Source organism: Esox lucius, chromosome 19 (genome assembly GCF_011004845.1).
Source record: "Esox lucius isolate fEsoLuc1 chromosome 19, fEsoLuc1.pri, whole genome shotgun sequence".
NCBI classification, from domain to species: Eukaryota; Metazoa; Chordata; class Actinopteri; order Esociformes; family Esocidae; genus Esox; species Esox lucius.
In genome coordinates this window covers 33295976-33323947 of record NC_047587.1, presented here as the reverse complement: position 1 = coordinate 33323947, position 27972 = coordinate 33295976, and the positions used below count along the sequence as shown (strand labels likewise).

General features: G+C 40.9%; 2 protein-coding genes across 2 annotated transcripts; one reads left to right on the top strand and one right to left on the bottom strand.

Annotated features, from left to right (window-relative positions):
* Positions 1-1639: 1639 nt before the first annotated feature.
* On the top strand, positions 1640-18760 carry wasla (WASP like actin nucleation promoting factor a). The gene is made up of 11 exons (XM_013139058.4): positions 1640-2265; positions 3761-3895; positions 4046-4132; positions 4221-4317; positions 5060-5083; positions 12426-12630; positions 12993-13035; positions 13909-14062; positions 14847-15418; positions 16547-16655; positions 16924-18760. The coding sequence occupies exons 1-11, from the start codon at positions 2161-2163 to the stop codon at positions 16983-16985; spliced, it is 1593 nt and encodes a 530-aa protein (XP_012994512.3). The 5' UTR covers positions 1640-2160; the 3' UTR covers positions 16986-18760.
* A 3202-nt stretch (positions 18761-21962) lies between these two features.
* lmod2a (leiomodin 2 (cardiac) a) lies at positions 21963-25612 on the bottom strand. Its single transcript, XM_010884185.4, has 3 exons — positions 25209-25612; positions 23147-24376; positions 21963-22304 (listed from the first exon to the last, which is right to left on the bottom strand). The coding sequence occupies exons 1-3, from the start codon at positions 25482-25484 to the stop codon at positions 22290-22292; spliced, it is 1521 nt and encodes a 506-aa protein (XP_010882487.2). The 5' UTR covers positions 25485-25612; the 3' UTR covers positions 21963-22289.
* Positions 25613-27972: the final 2360 nt, after the last annotated feature.

The following is a 27972-nucleotide window of genomic DNA, read 5'->3' as shown; positions in this document are numbered from 1 at the left end:
TTCTGTCTGTACTGGTTTTGAAGTTTAAATGTATGCAGATGATACAGTGATATATGTGCATGCAAAGAGCAACTGTGATGGTCCCGGTTAGTGGCTCAGTGACTCATGTTTGCATCTCAATGTGACAAAAACAGTCCATGTTCTTCACAAAGAGGGCAACTGGTGCTACTGAGCCAAATGTCTGTGTTGGGGGAGAAGCTCCAGGTGGTACCGGATTTTAAGTACCCTGGCATCATTCCAACCTCGCTTTTAAAAAGCAGGTGAAAAAGGTAACTGAAATAGCTAAATTCAACCTAGCTAATTTCCGATTTATACTAAATTGTTTGAACATAGAGGTAGCAAAACTGTACTTTCAATCATTGATACTCCCCCACTTAACATACTGCTTGACTAGTTGGGTCCAAACTTGCAGTACAACATTAAAACTCATTCAGTCTGTCAACAAACAGGCTCTCAAAGTGCTTGATAGGAAGCCCAATAGCCATCAACATTGTTAAATCCTCAGAAAGCATGAGCTCCTGAATTGGGATATTGTAGCCAAGATCCTAAATGGCCTGGCTTCCCCTCCACTTTACTCCACTCTACTTTTGTTAAACAAAAAACCCAAACCCATGGCAGCAGATCCACAAGGTCTGCCATGAGAGGTGACTGTATAGTTCCCTTAAAGAAAAGCACCTTTAGTCAATCTACTTTTTCTGTTAGAGCATCCCATGTCTGGAACACACTGCCATCAGACACACACAACGGCACCACTTATTGCACCTTCACAAAAAACCTGAATACATGGCTCCCTGGTTTCAAGTCCTTTGTTGTTCACTTTTTGAGATTCTGTGAGAAACTACCTCAAGCATTTTCATACAATCAGATTTCCAAAAACTAAAAAAATTCCCTTGAAGAATTTAAGCTGATGCTAACTATTTTACTATTCTATAAGTCCCCAAATCAGCGTTAAGATGATTTCAACATTATTACACTTGACGGTTCTGTTACAGAATGTGTTCCCAACTAATACCTTGGGATTTGGTTTGATGAAAATCTCTTTAAAACACACATTACCATGTTAGTGAAGAAGCAAATTATTAGAATTGGATACTTTTATAGAAACAAATCGTGCCTGTCTTTTCAGAATAGAATGACAATTGTACAAGTCACTTTTATGTCAGTACCGGATATGGAGATGTTGCATGCATGTTTCAGCCACAGTACAAACCTCTAGATTCATTCTATCATGTGTTTTATTGCTGGCATTAAACTTTCGCACACATCATTGTCTTTTATACAAGGTTTTAAAAGTCAACAATTCAATTGCTTAAACATTAACCATCATTATTAAAGCAATTGAATTGAGTTGCCTCAGTAACTTCAGTTGTGTTTGAGGGTTGTTTTCTCTGAAAGACAACTGACGTCAGTGAATTAAATGTCTATCCTGGAGAGTAAGAGCGAGAGACAAAGACAGAGAGAGAGAGATCATGTAATAATGCAGTTGGAAGAAATTGCAGGTTTTTGACCCAAAGACTCTACAAGTAGGCTATGCTGTACAAATATCATATGACAACAAACGGTAGCTCCTCCCTCATAATACAATACCACAACACCAGTCCCAGCCCAGCTCCACGCGCACCCCTTTTGCATACTGCATTCCTTATGGAAAATTCAATTGGCAAATAGGGCCGTCCTTTCGGCGTTGTTGATCCTTTTGAATCCATGGTAGAGCCTAACACTAGGGGGGAAAAAATTACGTTTTAAGTAAATCCTACTGCTCTCAGGAAAAGAGTCTATTATCTTTCCAATTGATGTGATTTTTATGAATTCTCATCTTTTCACTGGAAACACCCCTCTATTCTTCATTTGAATGGTTTTTCCTTTACACCGCCATGTTGGATGGATATATCGATGTAGCAGCTGGAGTTCCGAATGAAAGTTTAGAATTTGCACACTGCAAAGGTTGGGTTTCACACGGATTCTTCGAGGCCCTTGGGGCATGGTGAGGTTGTTATCCAACAAGCAGGATTTACAAATATTTCATTTTGCAGACCTTCTTCCTTAAACAACGTTATGAAATGGTCCGGTGGCAGGCCATGTTGACTAAAGTCTGTATGCATTTGATGTAATATTCAAGAGCAAAACAATTAATATTATTAGTTGAGATTATTTTCGAAAATGAATAACCATCCTCCGCAACGGCGGGTTGGAAATATTGGATCCATACTACTCACCCCGCAAGAGAACGAATGCCTCTTCAACTACCTGGGCAGAAAATGCATTGTAAGTTGTACTGTTTACCACCATGCTAAGTTCTCAAGCTCAAGTGTAATTTATTTGCCTGCACTTTAGTACAGTGCAATTTGTTTGCCTGCACTTTTGCACAGTGCAATTTGTTTGCCTGCACTTTTGCACAAAAAAAGATGTATTAGGCTGTTTGCAAAATTATGTAGGCTAACGTTAGGCAATAACCTGGCTGCAGGCCGATAAGACGCATGACAGCTCAGCTCTTTTTCCATGGCTTTGCCGGAACGGCGCAGGCTGGGCAAGCAGAGCAGTTTGCGTTTTGAGGATTTTGCTGTCAATAAATTGGCATGGGAATTTAAACGTTTGTGTTATTAGTTGTTTTCAAACATCTCTGTTACAAGGTAGCGCACACCCAGTCCTCAATACATAGGACGGATAGTTTACGTTGCCATGGTGCATGCGACTGTATTGAAGTACTGCACCAACAATATGTTATACCTAACTTATTCAACCAACTGACGCACTGCAGTCTAGCTTGTTGTCACAATTATTTATGTTTTAATTTGACCAGACAGCCATCGGAATTTAGGAATTACTGTGGTATGTGCTTGCACAGTTGAATATGGTCAGAGCATCTTTTCCCGATTCTAATGACTAAGCTTATATTACAACAAAATCGGTTTATTATTGAGAAGTTGTGTTAGATTAACAAAGTTGTCAATTGAAAAACGGTGTGAAAGACGACCATACCACACAGAAGACTGTCAGAATAAAAGCATTATGGTCTGGTTTTGAGATTATTGTTTTTTTTTTTAGTATAGGACTACTGTAGACTTAATCTGTGTCTGCGAAACTAGCCCTAAATTGTCACACTTTGCCTAATGCAAAGCTGAGTGAAGACAAAGACACATTTTTTTGCATTATGATTTGGTGTGAGTTTGTGATCAGGAAGAGGAAACATGCCATGGTGGTATTTCCTCTTGGTCTCCTCTTGGCACAGGTCACACCATGTCCATGGAGACAGACAGACTAGCTCTGGATTGTGTGACTACATGCTATGGCTGTCATTACGTTCTGTACAGCACAGCGACCTGCTAAGTGTGTGCTGTTGGTAAACTCTTATTTAACATAACTTGATGTGTTTTTACTGTTAGTGAATGTGTACCACCGGCTCTATTTGGGCATCTACACTACCCCCATACCCGTTCCACTGGTTATGTTGTCTTGTGGACAAGGAGGTTGTCAGGTTCTAATTAGTTGTTTTAAAATCACTTTGTACCACGTTTTCTTATAATGTTGTAGTATCCCATCTGTAGTTTCAACCTTATCATAGCAAGGGAACCAATTCAGGTTGTAGTGGTACTTCAGTCATGTGTCTTAGACCGCCCCGCTCAGCAGGCCAAACCCTGCTCTGTTAAATCACACTCAATCAAAATGCAGATGTTATGCCTTCCATGCAAACCATTGGACTCGCTTTGTGTCTATAGAGTCTGATCCTTTGCTGTAACAGTCACTATGATGTTGTCCTCAGGCCTTGTGCTCTGCAGTGGTCCAGGTGTATGGGGCAGACAGGAGCTTGTCCTGGGTGAAAAGGTGCTGTGGAGTGGCCTGTCTCATCAAGGATAACCCGCTGAAGTCCTACTTCATCAGGGTTTTTGACATTAAGGTGAGTGAATGTATTAGAGGGAGAATTGTTGAAAGATAGCCTAGCCTCATGCCATACATGTTTCCTGAGGAATTCCTTATGTACAGTTAGTTCAGTAATTACTGTTTCTCCACATATTTCTCCATAGTAATTATTTCTCCATATTCTTAGGAAGGGAAAACCATGTTTGAACAGGAGCTCTACAACAACTTCTCAATCAACAGCTCTAGATCATATTTCTTTTCTTTTGCAGGCGATGTAAGTGTAATTTCTCTCTGCTTAAAAGCTATTAGACCCAATGTAAACTGTTTGGGAAAAAGCTCTCTTTTCGGCTCACTCTCTCCAGAACTGCCAGGTGGGGCTGAACTTCGCAAGCGAGGAAGAGGCCAAGCGATTTAGAGCTGCGCTTAACGATTTGCTCAGCAGACGGCAACGTAAAACAGGTAAGAGCCTCAGCTCTGTGGGCTCGAGTCTACACTACCTCCTTTTTGGCTTCACCTCATCCTTTCAACCTCCAGACAGGGGAAAGGGAAGAGCCTCCACTGTCTCTGCTTGCTCTGCTACTAACAAGATAACAGGGCCCAATCCCAAATCAGTCCATCATATTGTCTGAGACTTATCTTGTAACTTGGATGTGTGCGAGGCTTCATTTCAGGTTGTGAAGGCTCTAGTACTTGGTTTGGAATTGTCTGTTTTTTGGCTGGTTGCTGTTAGAAACAAAAATCAGCAAAGGGTCTCTGCATTAAAGGCTGTGCTGATATTCCTTTCTGACCTCCCTCCTCTCTGTTCCTCTCTGCATGCCGGCCTTTGAAGTGGGATGCTCTTGCTGAGGAGTTTTCAAAGACCTGTGGCAGGGAAAGGGAATGGTAATGGTGTGGAAGGGTCAGCCAGATTTCATTCTGTAGTTCTTCAATACTATTCATTGGTGTTTGTCTGTTTTCTCAACTTTAAATTCATCCTCTCCTAAGGGCATTTGGCCCCCAGGATCTTAAAGGGACAGGCATTCTGTCCAACCTGTGGTGGCTGCCTTTCCATAAGATTCCAGCTTATTTCTGTATTTAATTAACCATCCCTGACGGCTAGGCTTCCCCAAACACATTGCCTCTTTTCACACTTCCAATCTATTCTGAAATTGGCATCAGAATTGGCTGCAAAACTTAAAATTGTGCCTATTTTGTTTTGCAGAGAAAAGACGTGACCCTGCAAATGGTATGTGTCAATTCTTTTTGATTTGTGCAAATCTTTTTCCAAAATCTTTTCACATTGTGGTGGAACATAATAGTTGAAAAATGTGTCCTATAATCAGATAATCAGTCAAGCAACATTAAATAATATTGTGTACATGCATGTGTACAGACACAAACATACACCTCTGCAATATGATTTAATAAGTCAGTATACTTAGACAGACATATAAACACATGCTCGGAGTATGACTCCGAGACCTCTTTACTCTAAGAGCTTTATTTAGATCAACAAGGTAGCGAGTTTTGCATAGGCGATACTAAATACAGTATCTCACAAAAGTGAGTACACCCCTCACATTTTTGTAAATATTTGAGTATATATTTTCATGTGACAACACTGAAGAAATTATACTTTGCTACAAAATGTAAAGTAGTGAGTGTACAGCTTGTATAACAGTGTACATTTGCTGTCCCTCAAAGTAACACAACACACAGCAATTCATCTCTAAACCACTGGCAGCGAAAGGGAGTACACCCCTAAGTGAAAATGTCCAAATTGGGCCCAATTAGCCATTTTCCCTCCCCAGTGTCATGTGACTCGTTAGTGTTATGGGTGAATGGGGAGCAGTTGTGTTAAATTTGGTGTTATTGCTCTCTCAATCCGTCATACTGGTCACAGGAAGTTCAACATGGCATCTCATGGCAAAGAACTGTCTGACGATCTGAAAAAAAGAATTGTTGCTCTACATAAAGATGATTGCTAAGACCCTGAAACTGAGCTGCAGCACGGTGCTAAATTACACTCATAAATTACACACACTCATATAAATTACACTCATATTTTGAGTGTAATTTATTTGCCAAAAAATTTAAATAAAACACATTAAACAAAGTTGAAGATGAATTTGACTGATAGCATTTTTTTACTTTACATTTTCTATAGCAAGCAAGCAAGTTTATTTATATAGCACAATTCATACATCGAAGCAATTCAATGTGCTTTACAAAGAAAAATATATGAACATAAAAAGTAAGCTATAAGGCTAAACAGTGTGGTTAAGTTTAAGTGCTCAGTCATAGGCACGTGAAAAGAGAAGTGTTTTTAACCTGGATTTAAAAATGGATACGTTTGGTGCACTTCTAAGATCTTCTGGTAGTTTATTCCAATTGTGTACAGCATAAGTGCTAAACGCTGCTTCTCCATAATTAGTTTGGACTCTGGGCTTTACTAGCTGACCTGTGTTCGTAGATCTAAGAGCCCTGCTCGGTTTATATTCTGCAAACATATCCTAAACAATTCAGGGATTTATGAACTAAAAGCACCACTTTGAAATCTATTCTGTAACTGAATAGATGCCAATGCAAAGATTTAAGAACCGGAGTGATGTGCTCTGTTCTTTTGGTCCTGGTTAACATTCTAGCAGCAGCATTCTGAATGAGCTGCAGTTGTTTTACAGTATTTTTTGGGAGTCCAGTTAAGAGGTCATTACAGTAATCAACCCTACTAGAGATAAAAGCATGGATGGTCTTTTTGGGACACCAAGCCTTTGATTCTGGCTATATTTTTAAGATGATAGAAGGCTGTTTTGGTGACCGCTTTGATATGGCTGTTAAATGTGAGGTCTGTCAGAACACCAAGATTACGCACTTGAACCCAGGTTTTAAGGGCCCGAGAATCCAGCTCTTAACTAATGCTTGTTCTTTTATTTCTGTTGCCAAACACAATAATCTCAGTTTTATCTTGGTTTAATTGTAGACAATTTTGGTTCATCAAGGTATGTATATGCTCTATACAGTGACACAGAGTCTATTGAGCTGTTATCGCACGGTTCGAGAGCCATATATATTTGCGTATCATTGGCATAGCTGTGGTAGTTAATGTTGTTGTTCTGTAGAATTTGGCCCAGAGGTAGCATATAGAGATTGAACAAAAGCGGTACGAGAACTGATCCCTGTGGAACTCATGTCGTAGTCACCCTATCAGATTCATGATTACCAATGGTGACAAAATAACTCTGGCCAAGATTTTAACCAATCAAGGACTGTCCCGGAGAGTCCTACCCAATTTTCCAGCCTATCTATAAGGGTTCTATGATCTACAGTGTCAAATGCTGCACTGAGATCTAATAGAACCAGAACTGTTCTTTTATCAGAATCAGTATTCAGCCTTATATCATTTAAAACTTTAATCAGGGCCATTTCAGTACGGTGATGAGGTCGGAAACCTGACTGAAATTTGTCTAAGAGACCGCTTGAGATCACAAAATTGCTGAGTTGATTGAAGACAACCTTCTCAATGATCTTGGCTATTAAAGGGATATTTGATACAGGTTGTTCATTATAGATCCGTCCAGTGTTCTCTTTTTTTAATAAGGGCTTAATGGCAGCTGTTTTTAGAAATGTTGGGAAAATGCCTAATTGCAGAGAACTATTAACTATTTGCTGTAGGTCCAATGTTATAGAGTTACATTTATTTATTTATAGATACCGCGATAATATCGTTACCGTGAATTCTTTTGGACACGATAATTGTGTAGTGAAAATCTGATATCATGACAACCCTACACTGCACCATAAATTAAATGCCGTGCTCGGTCTGTATTGTAGATGTGATTACTGTTGTAATTCTTGTTTACATAAGTTGCCAATTAACTTGAGAGATCTTTAGAAAGGGATATCCTAAACATCTCTAACACTCCCTTTGTTAATTTCAGACTAACAACCCAGCTAGTAACTAAATTGGTAAAAAAAAAGCTAGCTTACTTTTGGTGAAACATATTCAACATTATTTGGGCTGCACTGAGCTATGGAATTCTGTTTGGGTCTTTGCATGTCAAGATTTACACGTCCATTAATTCTAGTAGCTTTAATACACAGTAGTTTTAACTTACTTAGCGCTCCTATCGTGAAACTTATGACATCCTTAATTTTCACTGTATTGAGCTGGATTTATTTACAATCTCTGTGACTATAGTGACTTGTTGTTCTAATGAAATAAACTTTTGGCCATATGCTTATTTTGTCTATGTTATAGAAATGTCAACATTGTCTCTAATGGTTGTTCTTTTGAATAGGCCCCGGATGTAAGCCTGAGATTGGGCCTAGGGTTACATTCCGCTGCAAGTGTAAATTCCGAAGCCTCTCGTGACATTTGTATAGTGTCTATCTCGCTCGCTCTTTCTTTATTCTTCTATATAGTATACCTCAGTTTAATGTGATATAGGCAAAACAACTTACAACCGACCAACATTTTTTACATTTAAATAAACTAGCAGTCTAGCAGATTCTTCAATCCAGAGTGGTTTACAGTAGCAAATGCTCACACTGTCAGACTTCTCACAACTGGCCCACTGAGGTAATCCAACGCACAACCTGACGTGACAAGTGATGCTCTACCTCCTAGAAATGCAACTGGCACATTATGTTCCTTTGTCTGTAGGGTTCCTACCCTTCCATGTTCTTCATTGTGTAATGTCAGTCCTGTTTCCCAGTGGGAAAATAGAAAGGTTAGATTCACATTTTGCTTTAGGATGTTTTTTTTTTTTGTGCATCCTTAGTGAGATCCTTTAGATTTCCTTGTTATAATACTGTCACGGTTAGGTGAGCAGCAGCGCCACCGTTCCGTGCACCTTCAGTTTCCCATATCACACAAATGCATCTCGGACTTGTATTGTCACATGTCTTCATCGTTCACACCAGGTCCCTTGTTAACTAATTTGTATGGGTTTCCCCTCTGCTCCCCACATTGTGGATCATTGTTATTGTCTGTTCGTTCAGTGGTGAGTGTTACTTGTATGTACTGTTTGAAAATTACCTGTTAAGACGCGTTGTCGCGCACTCTGTAGTTTTATTCACTCTGTAGTTTTCCGTTCGTTGTTCAGTTTTGTTTTGATTGTTTATTAAACCCACAAACGTGAGATATGCCTGCGCCTGGTTCCTTGCCCAACACTACACCACAAGAGCATTACAAATACAGTGTCATGCAGACAGTGTGTGCAGTATGTAGTCTGCCTGACTCAATGCAAGCCTGAACTTATGAGCAATGATGGCTTTCTATGATGGATGCAGACACCCAGACTATTCACTGAAATGTTACTGTTCTTTCTGAAGACTGTTAATGACTGAACAAGCATTGTGTCTGACAATCATTGATTTCCATACTGCCAAATTATTCACTATACCACTACATAGGTTATTTGCATGTTCTCAGTTGAAAGCTTCCAGCGAAGTGGATAGATGAGTTTTACATGTGTCTCAAAGGAGCATTCAAAGTCTGGCATGCATGTCTTCGTCCATAGCTTTGAAATCCACGGATTTGGTTGGGATTAGCTGTGGATTACTGAAACTGTCAGATGCCGCTGCGTTTTGTGGAAATTAAAATGGACTTGAGTGTGATTCAGAGGTATGGACCAAGGGGCGGTTTGACCACAAGCATGTATTAAGAGTTTGACTGCGAGTGAAGTAGATAATTTCCATGAAGGGATATTCATCAGTCTTTGCACAATGTCCAATTTGTGATTTGGCTTTTACATTCAACCCAGTGCAGTGCCACAATGAGTGCCTGAGAAACAGTCAGGGTTAACTGCCATTTGGTCAGTTTGTGTAATTTTAAGGTTGGCCTGTATTTTTTTACAATGTACATTGTTTATAAAAGGGGAAATTGGCCTTTTATACAGTGAATCAACTTTGTACAGCCTTACTGTCCGATAAAATAGTTACATTTGAAACCAACTATTAATCAACATCAATGTATGATGTTACTTGTGTAAGTCAACAGTGCAAATCCCAGCTCTGAAGTTGGCCAATGTATACAGTGAGGTTCAGAGGTATATAGATGGTGACACACTTGTTGTTTTGGCTCTGTATTCCAGCACTTTAGATTTGAAATAATACAGTGACTAAGGTAAAAGTAAAGACTGTCAGCTTTAAGGTGTGTTGGGTGAACCGCAATTTTACACTTTGTGTACATTGATCAATAGTATTTGAACTATTGATCTATTATGTATAGGAGTTGTTTGTATTTTTTTATATGACTAGCATGCAATTTAATAGTCTACAGTGAGGTTGTGACTTTACAAACCTGTTAAATGCATTTCATTTTTGTTTAGGTTTATGAAAGAATTTCTATGCCTAGTACAAAGACTAGTACATGTTTTGAAAGCCTCGTTAAGGACTGGGATTGGTGGATGGGTATCTCCTTAAGCATGATCCAGTTAACGAATATGCTTTGGGTGGTGTATTAAACTAACCAGAAACATCTGGCTGCTGTTGTCATTCTGAACTGAGCTGCAAAACAGGAAGTAAACTGCTCAGTGATGTCCTCACAAGGCAGTGATTTTCAAACGGCAACAATATCAGTTGTTTTGATGGGGACTGAGGATGGATCAACCACATTGTAGTGACTACAATAATGACTTACATGACAGAGTGAAAAGAATGATACAAATACATAGACTTAGACATTTTAAAAACATGCATCCTAAATGCAACTTGGCACTTACTGTTAAAACAAAGAAATACAGTACATTTAGGCCTAAATGCCAATTCTTCTGTTTTGGACAAATTCAACATGATACTTCACAGATTACCTGCCTCCTCCTTAAGCTTGATAGCTGCATGATGGTATGGGTATGCTTGACATAAACAAAAACTGGGTTTTTCAGATCGAAGGGATTTGGCTCAGGCCAAATCGTAGAAGAAAATCTGCTTCAGTCTGCTTTATACCAGACACAAGGCAAAATCAACACAAGGAAAGCTCTGCAATCGTGTCTCCTACCAAGAATACATGGAATGTTCCTGAATGTCCAAGTTGCAGTTTTAACTTAATCTCTTTTTATTTAGTGCAAGACTTAAATTGCTGCCTAGCCATGATAACACCTTGCCAGAGTTAGACCGTTTTTGAAAAGAATAATTTCAGATGAAAATGCCCTTAAATGAAGCCTCACAGTCTGTACTGCTCATAAGGAACGCACACACTGCACAAGCACTGGCTTCTAACCAGATTGATTCTGTCACTGTCTCTTTGGTTTTTGTGAGAGACCTCTGTGCTGTTTCCTGGCTTAGCCCAGTGCAGACTGAGAACCTCGCCAGTCTGTTGATCGACCAAACGCTACTGTCTGGATGGAGCAGGGATGTTATTGCACAACCTCTTTATCAAGCCTATCTTTAACGGAGTCATTGGACAGTGGGCTGAAGTTTGAAGACTGGTTGGTTCTGCTTGGGTGTCCAGTGCTAGTGGACAGGCTTTATTGGAAGTTGTCCTGCCTCTGTCCTTTTGAAGATCTACAGGAGGAGGAGAAGGAAGAGAAAATAGAAAGTTGTGTGGTGCTAAAGGAACCAAGGATTAAGAACTGGCTGAGAGATGTGTTTGAGAGTAGGGTTATTGTCAGACAGAGTTTAGGTCCATCAGACCCTTGTGCCTTTGAGGAAGAGGAAGGTGAAAGGAAAAAGGAGGGGTGCGTGGTGCTAACGGAACCAAGGAGTAAGAACTGTCTGAGAGATGTGTTTGAGAGTAGGGTTATTGTCAGACAGGGTTTACGTCCATCAGACCCTTGTTCCTTTGAGGAAGAAGAAGGTAAAGGGAAAAAGGAGTGTGTGGTGCTAAAGGAACCAAGGAGTAAGAACCTACTGAGAGAGGTGTTTAAAGGTAGTGTTGACATCAGGCAACGTTTGTTTCCTTCAGACACTTGTTCCTTTGAGGAGGAATATGAGCAGGAAAAGGAGTGTGTGGTGCTAAAGGAACCATGGACTAAGAACCAACAGAGAGACTTGTTTAACGGTAGGGTTGTCGCCAGGCAGATTTCATGTTTGTAATCCAATTTGAACTGTAGTGTATTAAGAAATTAAATCCCATTTGACTGTATGTGAAATATTTCCAAAAACTACTTTTAATAAAAATATATTAATAAATATAATTTAGAGTAGTGGTAAGTACAGAATAATATGGTTTTATTGTTTCTGGTTTCGCCTTTTCAACAGCTTTAACATTTACCTGTCTTGTTCAGTCCCGAAAAGTGTTTGTAGTTTATTTATTACTAAGACAAAAATGTATTGTGATGTCGATTTTAGAAACTACCATCAGCAAAACAGACCAAGTTATACAGTCATATTTTCTTCCAGTCAGGTATGCAAATTAAGTAATACTCTCCAATTAATAATTCAAAAAGGTTACATGATCTGTTTGGCGTCTCTGTATTAGAACTTGTTGGGGTGCTAGGAAATGAAATGACAACCTTTGAGATCTACTTGGGGGAAACACTGCTTCTGGAGGTCTACAGCACTGCTTCCAAGCTTTCAGTTCTAACAAGCTTCTCTTCATTCGTCCTCTTTTCTCCCACACCTGCCACTCTTCTTTCAACCAATAGGCCTGGCTCTCCCCATGGCCACAGTGGACATCAAGAACCCAGAGATCAACAATGTTCGCTTCCACAACTCCCACCACCAGCAGCCTTCCCAGCCCCACCACATCAACAACATGCTGCACAGCAGCCTCAGCAAGAAGGAGAAGAAAGTCAAGGGCAAGAGGAAGAAGCTCACCAAGGCAGACATAGGCACCCCCAGCAACTTCCAGTGAGTGTACTGCACTTCTTTGTCTAGAATAGATTTTGGGACTGGCAGAGAGTGATGGATCCCCTGGAGTTTTTCTGTTAGTGTTGAAGGTTTTCTGCAGTTGAGGAACGAATCGGAAGCTTGGCATTCACGTTTCAGGACACACGATAAGTCTTGAGAACCTCTTGAATGGCTTGGTTTGCGTGCATTAATGATTGTTTGTTTGCTCATGCATGTAAAAAAGATGTGGGTAGACATGACTGTTGGCACATTTACATTGCTGCGTGTCTAATGTGCAGCTGCACACCTGTTTGTGTATTTGCTCGCGTGCGGGTAAATTATGCGTGTGCGCTCATCCGCCTGTCTCATGTCTCTCTTTTCAGGCACATCGGTCATGTGGGCTGGGACCCAAACACCGGCTTCGATGTGAGTACCACACACACATGCACACATCTCTTCATGGGCATACAATGGTGACCTGTGAGGCCGACTCATGGTTGACCAACACAATGGCCTCGGTTGTGTACAGTGCATACTTGTCATACATCCGATGCTGTCATACAAGGCTCTCTGACAACACGGAATATTCCAGAAAATTGTTAGTCACTGTTTGTTGCAGCTATGCTTCAGTGGGGCAAGGATCAGAATATACGATGAACCTCTCCTCGACCTGCCTGGTATATAATATACGGTTATCTGCTGTTCTAAGCAACCTACTGTCACGTTTTTCATGTGTGGGTAGTCCTATGCCAGAATCGAACCCACTATTGACCCGTAAACACTGAGCTACAGAGGACCACAGACTTCTAAAAACCCAGTCTGAATCTGCAGTTAGTGATGCCTCCTACTAAGAATCAAGCCAACCAGAGGATTCATTAATGGACAGAATATCGGCTGTTTTAATGAGCATGAACGATTGAACTGTTGGTTTTAGTTGTCTATTTCCTTGATAAATCATGCATACTGTAATATCACACAGACCCATGTGAAGCCTAAAACAGTCTTTTGAAGATATGGACCATTGATTTTAATGTTCACACGTATTGCATGATTATGATGGACTGAACAGTACGTAAAATAAACTGTTTTGTTGCGTGCCCAACCTGGAGTAATTCCCCTTTCCATCCACTAGATGGCAGAATAGCACTTTGTAATGGAATCTTGCGTGATTTAAATTGGTGTTACATTTTATGTTACAAGCTGTTTTCGTACAGTGGGATTGTAGACTTTAAAAAACACCCGAGTTTCAGGTTGAGTTCTGACAGGGTCGTTCTACCTGCCTCCATTTCTCTGTTCCAGTTGAATAACCTGGACCCTGAGCTGAAGAACCTGTTCGACATGTGTGGCATCTCTGAGGCTCAACTCAAAGACAAGGAGACCTCCAAGGTCATCTACGACTTCATCGAAAAGAAAGGAGGCGTTGAGGCCGTCAAGAACGAACTCCGAAGGCAAGGTGAGCTCCCATGAACTGCCCCTGGTGTCCCAGGTGTCAAGGAAACCACCTATTTTTGAATGTGCAGAGCTTTCTTGACAAGTATTTACCTCACTGCAAATAAGATGGCGGAAGCCACATGGAGCTCAATTATGTGGTCTTTTCCCAGGGCCGCCCAGTAGGTGTGGTAGGTAACTATCTGTGTGTTTCATTAGAGTTGTGTTGGATGTGTTGACACCTCGGATGGTGACTGTGTGAACATTTACCTGCATGAATAGGTAAAGCTGACAATTTGCTTGTGGTTTGTCAGAAGTTAAATGATTAGTTGAAAGGCTATAATGTAGAATGAGTCCAGAAGTGAATTTCTGTGCGACATTGGTTTATTTAGAAACTGAGTGTTTAGGTACAGTATTCTACCTCTCTGCTCAGAGAATGTATACTTGTGGTGTTTTTAGCACTTCTGTTTGCTTTTGGGTGATAAAACCCAAGTCTGCTGTCTATTGGAGTGATTTGAAAAACAGTATCAGGATGACAACGTTTCAGTTACACATGGAGACGTGATCAACGTCATCCTGAATGTGATGTGATCAGGAAAATACTGCACTGGTCAGATATCAACACTGATGTACTACTTGGACGTGTGTCGAGTGACGTTAACATGGGATTTCAGCCTTTTGCCTTCTGCTCTAATATGTAATGGACCTGTGCCATACTATAGTCCAACCCAGTAAGTCAAACGCTTCTCAATGGGATGTTGCCACCTCAACTTACTTTACATTATTTTTTCCACCTTTGTCTCCCTCAGCCCCGCCCCCGCCTCCCTCTCGGGGTGGCCCCCCTCCCCGGCCCCACAGCTCAAGTCCTGCCCCTCCACCCCCACCATTGCGCGGTGGCCGGGGTGCCCCGCCGCCGCCTCCCCCCTCTCGGGCCCCAACCTCTGCCCCTCCCCCACCACCCCCTTCCAGGCCTGGTACCCTAGGAGCCCCCCCACCTCCTCCCCCTCCGCCCCCCACCAGAGGTAGCCACGGCCACCAGCCACCTCTTCCCCCTCCGCCCTCGCACGCTGCCCTCGCAGCCCAGGCCCCGCCGGCGCCACCGCCTCCACCCTCAGCAGCCCCACCCTCCGGAGGCGGGGTGACACCTCCTTTGCCTCCTCCCCCGCCCCCACCTGGACCGCCGCCTCCTCCAGAGGTGAACTGTGGGGTGGTGTCGCCGCACTCTCCTCCAGGTTCGGGGGGTAAGTCGGCCCTGCTGGAGCAGATCCGTGGCGGCACCCAGCTCAAGAAGGTCGACCCACCGGCTCCCAAGCCACCGGCCACTGTGGTGGGGCGGGATGCGTTGCTAGACCAGATACGGCAGGGCATCCAGCTCAAAACCGTAAGTCCACCACCGCCACTCTCCAAATCACACTGCAGTGAGTTCTGAGAGTAAGGAAGGTTGGTAGGGAAGCGTTTAGTCACTGCTCCAACACTGACCACTTTAAAATCTAGGCTAAAACCATTGTTTTCTGGCTTTTATACATCTTTTAATAATCTTTTAGTTGGGATTCACCCATACAGCAACAGGGCAGTATGTTAACCAGGCATTTCAGTAATGTAGATACTATCACTTAGGGCTTATTTATATTACTAAGAGAGAATAAAAATCTAGATAGGCATGTTAGGTTGCATAATAATTTCCATAGCGTTTGAATTTACACCAGCATGTTTGACATATTAAGTAGGATAGAGCCAGTCAGTCAAGAGGAAATCAAGTGATATGCATGAGAGTGATATGCATGAGAGTGATATGCATGAGAGTGATATGCATGAGAGTGATATGCACGCACGCTGCACAGAAACCTGATACAGTTTTGACCATAATGTTCTTCATACTTGCAAACCTCTGGGAGAGATCTTTCGAAAAATGGCACACTACTTTGGAAGGTGGTATCTCGAGCTATCACCATCTGCGACTATACCACAACAAAATAAGCTAATGTCACAAGTCCTTTTTGATATGTCTTGGAAAATGTAGTTGAATGTAAATAAGCCCTCAAACAGGTTATTAAAAGTGTATTATCATTGTTCCTACACATACATACAACTTAAATAGCTAAAGAAACAACATTTACTTATGGGAATGTTCGAATAAGAGATGATTTTTCAGGCCTTTCAGGTCAGCACGGTCTTAGTTATCTGAACCAAAATGCCTCAAACAATTTCATCACAATATTGCTACCTTTGAAAGAAAGACACTTTCAGAATTAAAAAAGAAGGCTAAGCAATGCTTTGTGCTTATTATATCCAGGTTTTTATTGTTGCTGCATATAGCTGTTTTTCGGGTTCTATTCTTAATTCAAGTCCGTCTGTCATCTGACCATAGTATAGAAGCCTGCACATTTGAACATTACAGTTTCCGAAGTATTTTCCTGTAATCTGTGCCAAAGTGTTTGTGGTATAACCCTCTATATGTTATTGAGCTTTTTCATGTTATTGTGTGGTTTTCTGTGTGTTTTTGCTTCAGGTCCCAGACAGTCCAGACTCTGGCTCCCTTACACCAGCTCCCTCGGCAGGCATAGTGGGGGCTCTTATGGAAGTAATGCAGAAGAGAAGCAAAGCCATCCACTCCTCCGGTAGGTGCCCATCATCAGTGTAATGGAAATGACTTAGCTAGGGCAGTAACTGGGACTGAGACCCGAAGACTTAGACCTGGGTTTTAATTCTGCGGGTGAAAAGGCACGTGCCCTTCAAGCATTGGAGGACACAAGCAGCTGCCAAGATGCTGAATTGTACTGGTGTTCTTTGAGAAATCATGGTAATTGTGTTATTACTAGTTTTGCTCAATATGAAGAGGTAGATGTCTTTGTTTTGTTTACAAGTTTGCTTTACCATTTGTTTTAGATGAAGATGAAGATGATGATGATGAGGAGGATTTCGAGGATGATGAGGAATGGGATGACTAGTTTTGTCTCTCCTTCTGCTCCTCCCCAACACAACTGACACTAGACTGATCCTAAAAACCTGACTAAAAGTTTAATGTAAATGTTATGTGAATTTGCTGTATATTTATTGTTGCCTTTTTTTATTAACCTGTGCAATACCTTGTTCATTTAATATGTAAAGTTTTGTCACACCCTCAGTAGAGTATCTTTGGTAAACTTTTCCTGGGACTCTGTCATTAGAACACTCACATAGCTGTTAAAAGCATGACATAAATATTAAAAGCTGACATGCTTAAGCTAACTACTGCTGCATGTGACGCCTGTCATAAGCTCATACAAGGTGTAATTATTACCAATGACACCAGGGGGCACAAATGGACAAGGAGCCAGACAGCCCAGCGGATGTATACATGCGAAACATCAGGTTGTCATTTCCACTCCCCATGGGAAGAGAAAGGCTTGGCCTGCCTGGCCACTGGGCTATGGAGCTAGATGAAACTGGGCTGACATTTAGCCGATTGTTGTCATCAATAGAAAACAACTGTGCTTTATGAAAGATATATTTACCCAAAAAATAATGGTGTTAAGGATTGCAGGGTAAATTGTTCACAAATTCCACATACAAGGTGTTTCCTTAACGGAACATGCTAGAAAGGTGCCAGTATTACCTAAAAGGATTACAGTGGCTCATGATTGGCTCGGCCCATCTTTGTCTGGTTTCTGTTCAGGAGGTTGCAATGTCACAGAACGTCTACATAGAAACGCATCGTGTAGATTTGATGATGGTCTGACCTCAAGATTCTTTTACACATCAGCATTCCTGTCTGCACATTTGAAACAGATGGCCAAGTCATGTTTGTGACAACCTCTAGACACTATAGCAACCGGTTCATGTGATACACTATCTTCTGAATTAACCATAGGAGTTGTAGTTGGGATGTATTACTGGTGTCATCTTCAATGTTGTGTTTCCCTGTCTGTAAAGAAACTGAGATGTGTTACAAACAGACAAAATCCTCTTGTATCCCGATTATTAGTTAATGCAAGATAACACTATTTTTTTACCATTCTTTTGTGTAGCTTCGATTTTCTTAATGAGATCCTACTTTAGCACAGTTATTTTTTCATAAAAAGTCAATTTACTAGAATTGTAAGCCCAAAGGAAGTCACAGATGTGTTAATTGCTAGTAATTCAGCCTTAGGAAAGTATTTAGATCAATTCACTTTCTCCACACTTTGTGTTATAGACATTTCTAATTGATTTCATTTAGAGCCAGTCACTTTCTCCACACTTTGTGTTAAGGATATTTATAATGTATTACATTTAGACCCATCAACATACGCACATTAATCCATGTAACACATTTTTTGAAATGTGTGCCATTTTAGGTTTTTTTACATTTTCAAACCCTTTGTTCACATCATACTTTGTGGGAGCGCCTACTTGGGTGGTCCCAACCAGATTTGCACACCTGGATTTGGGCAGTTTTTGTACAGTAGATCCCCTCCAGCTCCATCAGATTGGATGTGGAGTGTTGTTGAACTGGGATCTTAAGGTCTACCGATGTTCATTTGGATTTGGCTGGGCCATTCAAAGACATTCACAGACTTGTCCACTCAAGAGTTGTCTTGGCTGCCTGCTTTGGGTTCTTGTTGTGCTGAGAGATGAATCTTCACCTCAATCTGAGGTCCTGCACGCTCTGAAAAAGGTTTTCTTCAAGGACCTCTCTGTGCTTTCCCTGTTGATTTTTTTTTTTTCCCCATCTTCAATAAATTGCAACTAATTTCTTTATCAATTTCTTTGTCATTATGGGATATTTTGTGGTGATGGATGGGTAAGTAAATATATTTAATCAATTATAAATGAAGTCTATAACAACATTTGGAAAAAGTTAAAGGGTCTGACTGCTTTCTGAAAGCACTGTATATACACAGCTTCAAGATGTCCTTCACTATAAGAGTAGCAACGCTGTGTCATAAAATGGTTGTGTTCCAATGATGTGCTTCAATGATGGGTAAAACAAAGTTTACCCATGCATAGGATTGATGCATTGACTCAAGCAAGCTCTTGAAACAGATTCCGCATAAAGGAACCACTTATAATTGGCACCCACAACGTGTTCCGGGACATTATGAGGCACAGATTATCGGTGATACCTTTGGAGGTTTCATTATCATTAAGGAAAATGCATGAAAAATACAAAACCACTGGCTCATGGGAATCATTCAGTTTTTGTGCTGGTATTGATTATTTTCTGTCACTTAGTGGCGAAGTAGGGAACTCTGGTTCTGGGGTTTTGTTAGCATTTTGTCTTTTTATTTATTGGACATGTATGATCAGGTCGGTTAATGTATGTAATTATTGAACTGATCAGTTAGGTCCGTTGGTCAGGTGTGGTGCCTAGTTGAAACGAAGCCATGCAGTGCCTGTAGCATACCAACAACAGGGTTCCCTCCCTCTCACTTTGTGTTTCTGTTTCTAAATCTCAACCATGTTATTCTCAATTCTCTGCTGAAAATAGAGTTAAATCTATTAGCAAAAAGATCAAGGTATCATATGCAGTGCAAGACCAAAAATATATATTGTTTTTTCTTTAACACATTTATCTTATCCATCTGTAAATGCCTCAATAGAAAAGCTAAATGAACCAAATTTGGCATTTGCAAAAAAAATTTCTATAAGGTTTTGGTTTGACTTTCCAAACTGCTTTTAAGTTAATGAAGCCTGTGAAACTCCATTATACAATATGTACCAAACTAGCTTATTGGATGCTGTTTTACCGGGTTGTCAGTGTACATTTCTACCATCCTCCACTGAAGTGATGGCGGCATTTAAAAACAATACTGAAAAACCTTCACAATAGTTTGGAAATACAAAATTGTACTTCAATAAATGTTCATATTTACAGTGAATCTGTCAAGTTATTGTTTTTAAATAATTAAGATTAGATTCTAACTAATAATAATGGATATTTCTAAGTAACGATGAATATCTACCACAACGCCCAAGATGTGTGTGTAAACTGTGTGTGTATATATATACATACTGTGTACTTATACAGCTCTGGAAACAATTAAAAGACCACTGCACCTTTTTCTTTCCTTTCCAAAAAAGTTGAAAAGTAAGGTTTTGAGTGAGAAACAGTATGTATGTATGATAGATATACACTCACCTAAAGGATTATTAGGAACACCTGTTCAATTTCTCATGAATGCAATTATCTAATCAACCAATTACATGGCAGTTGCTTCAATGCATTTAGGGGTGTGGTCCTGGTCAAAACAATCTCCTGAACTCCAAACTGAATGTCAGAATGGGAAAGAAAGGTGATTTAAGCAATTTTGAGCGTGGCATGGTTATTGGTGCCAGACGGGCCGGTCTGAGTATTTCACAATCTGCTCAGTTACTGGGATTTTCACGCACAACCATTTCTAGGGTTTACAAAGAATGGTGTGAAAAGGGAAAAACATCCAGTATGCGGCAGTCCTGTGGGCAAAAATGCCTTGTTGATGCTAGAGGTCAGAGGATTCAAGCTGATAGAAGAGCAACTTTGACTGAAATAACCACTCATTACAACCGAGGTATGCAGCAAAGCATTTGTGAAGCCACAACACGCACAACCTTGAGGCAGATGGGCTACAACAGCAAAAGACCCCACCGGGTACCACTCATCTCCACTACAAATAGGAAAAAGAGGCTACAATTTGCACAAGCTCACCAAAATTGGACAGTTGAAGACTGAAAGAATGTTGCCTGGTCGGATGAGTCTCGATTTCTGTTGAGACATTCAGATGGTAGAGTCAGAATTTGGCGTAAACAGAATGAGAACATGGATCCATCATGCCTTGTTACCACTGTGTAGGATGGTGGTGGTGGTGTAATGGCTTCGTGCCCTGGATGTGCATCCCACAAATCTCCATCAACTGCAAGATGCTATCCAATCAATATGGGCCAACATTTCTAAAGAATGCTTTCAGCACCTTGTTGAATCAATGCTACGTAGAATTAAGGCAGTTCTGAAGGCAAAAGGGGGTCAAACACAGTATTAGTATGGTGTTCCTAATAATCCTTTGGGGGGGGGGGGGGGGGGGGTGTATACACATATGTTTGTGTAATATAAAATCAGTTTTGATTGACAGGATATCAATTCCTTTTTGATACATACCTTCACTAAACGGAATTTCTTAGCTTGAGTGAAGTTTTGCAGAGTGACAATATTCGATTTAAAGTCTTCGTTCCATGCACCCTGTGGTGCATCTGATATCACTGTCATAACATGTCAGCAATACTAAAGATATTCGTCAGTTTGTGTGGCAATCTACCACCAGCCTCATGAATCTTGTCTAAATTTCATCTTCCACTGTTAAGAATTGAAATGTAGGATATTTACTACAATTTAAAAACTTTTTAGAAAAAAGGCAACTACCTTCAGTTCTGTTTTCAAAACAAGTTATACAACGCAAGCGCTATAGGGAAACAACTTGCTAGCTTTGAACAGTTGCAAAATGGTCTTGGTGTTGGACTAATTACGAACAGTTTCAAGATCCACAAGAAGCAGCAATGTGGGATAGGGGGTGATATCGTAACAGATAGCACTACTGTGTTCTAAATTGGTTCCAAGTTATTTTAATCCAGGTTTATCTTCTGGATATTCCATAAGCCTAGATTTAGACAGTTTGTATTCCTGTAGGTTATGAAACAAGTTGTTGCTGCCCCTTCGTAGTGATTGACATTAAGCAGCAGGTGCTAAAGAAAACTGCCCAGATCTATGAGAACGTGTATGCTCTCATAGGAATTACATAAAAGAACGACTGATGTCTTGTTCTACAAATTGAAATCTATATCCATATCCTGCACACTGTACTAACCACAGTGTAAAACAGGGATGATGTTCCAACCAATTTAGGGAACAATTCACTTCTCTAGCCAGCCCATCTCCCCTCTAATGAAGCAATGTGTTTACTGTAAATCAATAATAAAAAAATACTTGTCTGTGCCTTTAATCTATAAATTGCCTCCGGCTCGTAACATGCTCATAACATCAAGTACAGTATTTAGTACTGAAACATATTTACATATCAAATACTAAAAATGTAAACAATGTAAAAAAAAACACAAGTTCATATACTAACAATTTAAACATGAGTCAAAAACATTTCCAAGAAACAAAAATGTTTTACTGGATTTTCCATTATATGTATTTAATTTAAGGGTGATACAAATGCTTTATAACTTCTAAATACAGTACAAAAACTAGGTGCGCTATTTGTGCAAAACGTCTTGATCAGGTTGAATATTCCTTTCTCCCAACACTAACATCAACCTTACTGGAGATTCACCTGCAATGAAAAGGTATTGGTCAGTATCTTAAGTTTAAGCTCAACACATGTCCTAATGACAGATACCATCAAACTATCTGTGTGATAAGTAGATGGGTATTTCAGGACCAACAAACCTCGAGAGAGAAGACAAGAGAGCAAGGCACTTGGTGTGATGAAAGGAACAGCTTGGACGGTATATCATTAAGTCATTTGTAAGCAGTGAGTATGTAAGGAGACACACATGCCTTACCGGTTTTTCATCGAAGTTCACAAATCTGCATAATAACCCAATGTTTTCTCACTGCAAATTGCCCACTATGTTATTTAAGTATGTCGGATGAAGTACGTTTCTTTCTTGGTATATCATGCAAATATCATTAGGTTCTATTTCTATAAATTGTTAGTGGTTGAAAGAGACTTTCTTATAAATCTGCACATTTTTTATGAGGCCATGAGAAATGTGTCCTTTTACAGCTTTACACCTCATGCCATAGCTTGTTTGGTCTGTTAGCTAGCACACCGGCATCCCATGTGCATTAGTGCTCCAAGCCATTAGTCTTATCAGGGCGTTAATATTACCCAGCTATTTATAACGCTAAGTGGGAGGAATTTACGGGGTTATGAAGACTGTCATCTAATGATAGCACTGTGTAATGGCTGTATAATTACATTTTCACTTATTTCAAATTCCCTTCGCAGCTTTCAGATGTTATTTGCAGCATCATAAGTTTGGAGTACACTCCATAAGCACTCTCATAGGTTTGTTGAAAGGCCTTTATTGAATATGCTAATATTTGCATGCTTATAAAACTATTTGTCACTGGTTCATGATTGGATGTTTGTGCGTCTGTCACACTTACCCTTCTGAGTGATCTAATGCTGCTCCCACGAATGGCAGCCATCAAATCATCACGAGCCGACCTCTGAGGCGCTAGTGGACAGGATGGGTTGTCTTTTGTCTTTCTTGAAGAAGGCTGCAAGGCATTCTTCAGCTCCTTGAGAATATCAGAGCTTTCCTTGTTGGCCCCATTCTTACCCCTCTTGGATTTGGGTTTCTTTTGGCCCAACTGATACTTAGTGCTCCCTTCATTTTGTTTAATCATCTCTGCAATCTTCCTGGTTGGTGCATTTCCATCAGACTCAAGGCCAAGGACTGGAGTAAGGGTAGTTGGAGAAGGGCCGTTGTTTGGGGTTTGGTCCTTCCGCTTATGTTTTGTAGAGGAACAAGTTGATTTGTTTGAAGGAGGCGATACAGAAACCAGACCGGTTGGCCCAGAATCGGCCTGGGTGTGGACTGTTGCTTCAGGATGGACTTGCTTCCTCTGTTTTTGCAGTCGTCTTTGTCTCTGTTGGTCCAGGTTGCGGGTCAGAATACTGGTGGCTGTCATCCTTGGGCCTGGTAGATCAAATTGGTAGCCCAGCTTGAGGAGGGTGGTGTTGTCCCTTAGGAGTCGAACCATCTCCATCTCAACCTGGCCCCCGCAAATATGCCTCTGGTTGTGGAAGCGCAGCTCCACCAGGGTGCTGTTTTGTTGGAGCGATGCCAAAAGCTCCAAAATGCCGCGGCCGGACACAAAGTTGGAGTCAATGTTGAGGTTGGTGATGGAGCTGTTTTCCCGAAGCATCTTGGAGACAGCGAAAGCAACCCGGTCGTCAGCCCGGGTGTTGGAAAGGCTGAAAATGCGTACATGTGTGTTGGCACACAGAGCTTCAGAGAAACGCAGCAAGGTCTCCTGAGAGATGTCTTCAATGTTGTTGAGGTTGAGCTCACTCATCGTGGGATCATCCCGAAGGGTCTGGTCAAGGGCCTCGTCAATCATAGTAGGGTTTCCGCAAGGTCTGTCTGGAGTCACATTTAGTTTTTTGTCTGTGGTTGTCATCTTCAAGTCACCCTTTTTAAAAGCATTCCCTGGATTTATTGCAGGCAGGTGGTCAACAACATTCAGCTTATATGTACCAGATATAGACGAAGACTCCTTTTTGCATTTGTCCCTTTTTTCCTCTTTAGTTGAACCATTCTCCTCCATTCCATTTTGGCTTTCCTCATTATTGTCCTCATACTCAAAATCAGTCTGTCCCTCCATGATGTCCTGTATTTTAGAACAGGATTAAATGTTAGGTTTATCCCTCACATTCCTCATTTAATTCCCTTTTATGAGAGTTACCTCCAGAACTCTATGATCGCACCGACACATAATAGCTTGTTTCACTGAGATAATTGGTTATAGGGATTATTTCTCAGTGACTCATTTCAAATTGCTCAATGAAACCAAGTAACCTCTGGCCTAAATCCACAACAATTATTATTTAAATTATTGAATGTTATTATTTGGATGTTGATGGTTAGCATCAAGCAAAAACATCTTGGTAACACTATTTTTAGAGTCCCAAAATTGGGCTGTAGATGCTGTACAGATTACCTCCTATCTGCTCACCCTAACCTTCCCCTTTATCCTAACCTTAACCCTTTCTCTAAACCTTATTCTAGACCTAACCCTAACCCTAACAAGTGGTTTCTCATCAAAAGATGGTTTGTGGTACGCTTTTGATAGTATACCTATCTATAGAACGTCTGCAGATGGAAATTGGGACACTCAAAATAAAGTGTAACCGACATCTTCATCCATCTTTATTTTACTTTCAGAAAGCCTGATTATCCAAAAATGTATTGATCTTTGAAATTACACTTTAATGACGATAAGTAATCAGGTGTTCCAATCAACCAAACCAAATTCAAAAGATATCCGTGCTACTTAATGATTGATGATTAATAATAAATGACCTTTCAAGTAACATCAAATTAAGTTATTTTGGTTGAACTTTATTGTTACTTCTGAAAATCTTCAGAAATTAAGGTATCTATTGAACAATTTGTTCTCTGGTTTAAGCTTTAAATACCTGAAATACCAACCCTATTCTCACCTGTTTGGAGGATGATTCAGATCTGTCATCCTCTAGCAGTTTGCGTGTCTCATCCTCCCAGTATTTTAACAGTGCCTCTCTGGAAAAAGTAGTTGTAGGTGTCTTGGCAGTCTGGTCTTTCTGCCTCAGCCCAATTGGTACATTGTCGTCCGGGTCAATGTCAGCAAGTTCCCTCTCCAGCTCCTGAATCTCCTCAAATGACAGGCCAGCCAACAGCTCATCTTCATCCACTGATTCATACTTCTTCAGCTCATTTCGGTACCCAAAGGTACTCATGATGCACTAGTCAGAAATGCCCAAATCTTAGTGAGGACCTTTTTCAACTGAATCTTCCACAGACTTTAAGCTAATGGGTAGTGTTGCCAGGATGTGGCCAGAGAGGCTGTGGATGAAGAGACGTTGAAAATAAGACTAACGTCCAAAGAAAGAGAGCCTCATTTCATCTAATGTTCCCAGCTGCCAGAAGGCCCTTAAAGGGTGGGGGATGAGTAACAAGTGTCTGCCAGTGATGTTGATCTTTTTTTAGGGTGTAGGGGTCAACAAGATAGGTTTACAGGAGGAATGTGAGCCCAAGAATGTGAGTCCACTTAGTGGCTATGATGAGACCTGCCACAATCATGTCCAAGAAGAACAAAATGCCTTTGGGAGACATCAAAGATAAACTGTAATGGTGTTCCACATTTGTCAGAACATAGTACAGGTTGTTTGGTAAACACTTGTTTCCCTAAGGAGGAGTCAGTCAATGATGAACATAAAAGGAAAAGTAGACAGTATAGAGGGAGAAGAGAACTACTATGGGAAGAACAATACAATTGTCGTATATACAGTATCTCACAAAAATGAGTACACCCTTCAAAATTTTGTAAATACTACACTGATGACACTTTGCTACAATGTAAAGTAGTGAGTGTACAGCTTGTATAATAGTGTGAATTTGCTGTCCCCTCAAAATAACTCAACACACAGCCATTAATGTCTAAACCGCTTGCAATAAAAGTGAGTACACCCCTAAGTGAAAATGTCCAAATTGGGCCCAAAGTGTCCATATTTTGTGTAGCCACCATAATTTTCCAGCACTGCCTTAACCCTCTTGGGCATGAAGTTCACCAGAGCTTCATAGGTTGCCACTGGAGTCTTCTTCCACTCCTCCATGACGACATCCACCTTCCCTTTGCGGATGCCCCACAGATGCTCAATAGAGTTTAGGTCTGGAGACATGCTTGGCCAGTCCAACACCTTTACCCTCAGCTACTTTAGCAAGGCAGTGGTCATCTTGGAGGTGTGTTTGGGGTTGTTATCATGTTGGAATACTGCCCTACGGCCCAGTCTCCGAAGGGAGGGGATTATGCTCTGCTTCAGTATGTCACATTACATGTTGGCATTCATGGTTCCCTCAATGAACTGTAGCTCCCCAGTGCTGGCAGCACTCATGCAGCCCCAGACCATGACACTCCTACCAACATGCTTGACTGTAGGCAAGACACACTTGTTTTTGTACTCCTCACCTGGTTGCCGCCACACACGCTTGACACCATCTGAACCAAAGACGTTTATCTTGGTCTCATCAGACCGCAGGACATGGTTCTTCAGCAAACTGTTTGCAGGCTTTCTTGTGCATAATTTTTAGAAGAGGCTTCCTTCTGGGACGACAGCCATGCAGACCAATTTGAGGCAGTGTGCGGCGTATGGTCTGAGCACTGACAGGCTGAGCCCCCACCCCTTCAACCTCTGCAGCAATGCTGGCAGCACTCATACATCAGACAATATGATGCTGAGCATGTGCACTCAACTGTGAGTGGAACCTGTACTGTGAAACCGCTGTATGGTCTTGGCCACCATGCTGCAGCTCAGTATCAGGTTCTTGGCAATCTTCTCATAGCCTAGGCTATCTTTATATAGAGCAACAATTCTTTTTTTCAGATCCGCAGAGAGTTCATTTGCCATGAGGTGCCATGTTGAACTTCCAGTGACCAGTATGAGGAAGTGTGAGAACGATGACACCAAATTTAACACACCTGCTCCCCATTCACACCCAAGACCTTGTAACACTAACAAGTCAGATGACACCGGGGAAGGAAAATGGCTAATTGGGCCCAATTTGAACATTTTCACTTAGGGGTGTACTCACTTTTGTTGCCAGTGGTTTAGACACGAATGGCTGTGTGTTCAGTTATTTTGAGGGGACAGCAAATGTACACTGTTATACAAAAATTTACTCACTTTTGTGAGATACTGTATATACAGCTATGGAAAAAAGAGACCACTGCAAATTGAATGCTTCTGTTCCTCACTCAAAACTTTTCAACTTTTGCAGTTGTCTCTTTATTTTTTCCGGAGCTGTATATGTATATACTTATACTGAATTGAAAATTGTACGAAGACGACATACCAAATGCTGAAACTGAGAAATTTTGGTGTCTTTGGAAATACATGCCCATTTTGAATTGAATGCCAGCAACACCTTTCAAAAAGGTTTGGACAGAGACATGTTTACCACTGTGTTGCAACACCTCTTCTTTTAACAATACTCTGTAAGTGTTTGGGAACTGAGGAGACCAATTGCTGTAGTTTTGAACGTGAATTTTTTTTCCCATTCTTGATTGATATGGGATTCCAGCTGATATGGGATTTCAACAGTCTCCTTTGTCTTATTCATCGTTTCATAATGCATCAAATGTTTTCAGTGGTTAACAGGTCTGCACTGCAGACAGGCCAGTTTAGCACACAGATTATTTTACTATGGAGCCATTCTGTTGTGATACTT

Coding starts and splice junctions, on each gene's coding strand:
- wasla (XM_013139058.4), top strand. CDS start 2,161: ATGAATAACCATCCTCCGCAACGGCGGGTTGGAAATATTGGATCCATA. Junction 13,036..13,908: donor ACCCAAACACCGGCTTCGAT/GTGAGTACCACA, acceptor TCTCTGTTCCAG/TTGAATAACCTGGACCCTGA. Junction 14,063..14,846: donor GAACGAACTCCGAAGGCAAG/GTGAGCTCCCAT, acceptor TGTCTCCCTCAG/CCCCGCCCCCGCCTCCCTCT.
- lmod2a (XM_010884185.4), bottom strand. CDS start 25,484: ATGAGTACCTTTGGGTACCGAAATGAGCTGAAGAAGTATGAATCAGTG. Junction 24,377..25,208: donor CTGAATCATCCTCCAAACAG/GTGAGAATAGGG, acceptor TCTAAAATACAG/GACATCATGGAGGGACAGAC.